The sequence below is a fragment of the Seriola lalandi genome, unplaced genomic scaffold, assembly GCF_002814215.2.
Source record: "Seriola lalandi dorsalis isolate HSWRI2012SDOR001 ecotype SW California unplaced genomic scaffold, Sedor1 jcf7180002053918, whole genome shotgun sequence".
Classification (NCBI taxonomy): Eukaryota; Metazoa; Chordata; class Actinopteri; order Carangiformes; family Carangidae; genus Seriola; species Seriola lalandi.
In genome coordinates this window covers 1,686-2,752 of record NW_019524471.1, presented here as the reverse complement: position 1 = coordinate 2,752, position 1,067 = coordinate 1,686, and the positions used below count along the sequence as shown (strand labels likewise).

At 42.2% G+C, this 1,067-nt stretch overlaps 1 protein-coding gene across 1 annotated transcript; it reads left to right on the top strand.

The window, feature by feature from the left end:
- Window positions 1–4: 4 nt before the first annotated feature.
- LOC147819354 (uncharacterized) lies at window positions 5–1,037 on the top strand (the record flags this gene model as incomplete). Its single annotated transcript, XM_087172936.1, has 1 exon — window positions 5–1,037. A coding segment is annotated over one exon (936 nt), but the record flags the coding sequence as incomplete, so codon positions are not given.
- Window positions 1,038–1,067: the final 30 nt, after the last annotated feature.

Below are 1,067 nucleotides of genomic sequence, written 5' to 3'. Positions count from 1 at the left end.
TGTCCATGTGAAGACTGAAGATGATGAGGAGAAACCTCAGTCTTCACAGCCTCATCCAAGCCGAACTGAAGAGAGCAGAGAGTCAGAGCCTCCGTCCAGCAGCTCAGCTCAGCAGATGGAAACAGAGGCTGATGGAGACGACTGTGGAGGATCTGAACCAGACAGGAACTTAGATCCACATGGTCATCTTCAACCAGACACAGATGAAAAAGTATCAGAGTCTTCCAACACAGAAGACAGTGACATTGATTGGAAGGAAACCAAAGCAAGATTTAAGGGACAGACGAATCTTACGTGGCACATGAACGCCCATACAGGAGAGAAACCATCTGTTTCTGATGTTGGTGGGAAAGAATCCTACCGACAGCATCATGTCACAGCGGACGTGAAAGTCCATACAGGAGAGAAACCATTTAGTTGCAGTGTTTGTGGGAAGGGATTTAAGGGGAAGAGGAATCTTAATAGGCACATAAAAATTCATACAGGAGAGAAACCATTTGGTTGCAGTGTTTGTGGAAAGACATTTACTGTGAAGGCGAATCTTACCGTGCACATAAGAGTTCATACAGGAGAGACACCATTTGGTTGCAGTGTCTGTGGGAACAAATTTAAGGTGAAGGGGGCTCTTACGAGGCACATGAAAGTCCATACAGGAGAGACACCATTTGGTTGCAGTGTTTGTGGGAAGAGATTTAAAGAAAATGGGGATCTTACGAGGCACATGAAAGTCCATACTGGAGAGAAACCATTTTGTTGTGATTTTTGTGGGAAAAAATTTAGAAGACGGAGGGAGTTAATGCAGCACTCAAGAATTCATACGAAAGAGAAACCGTTCAGTTGCAGCTTCTGTGGCAGGACATTCAATCATGATTCAAACAGGGTAAAACATATGAGGATATGTAAACAAAAGCATGTTATTGAAAGCAGCAGCAGTAAGTGAAACTGCAGAGTTGCTGGTTCAGTAGAACTGTAACAGTATATAACAGCATAGTTGAAATACATTACATGTTTCAAATTTACTGTTCTTTGTATGAAAGTGTAACATGAATTAGCTTTAAAACTTAACT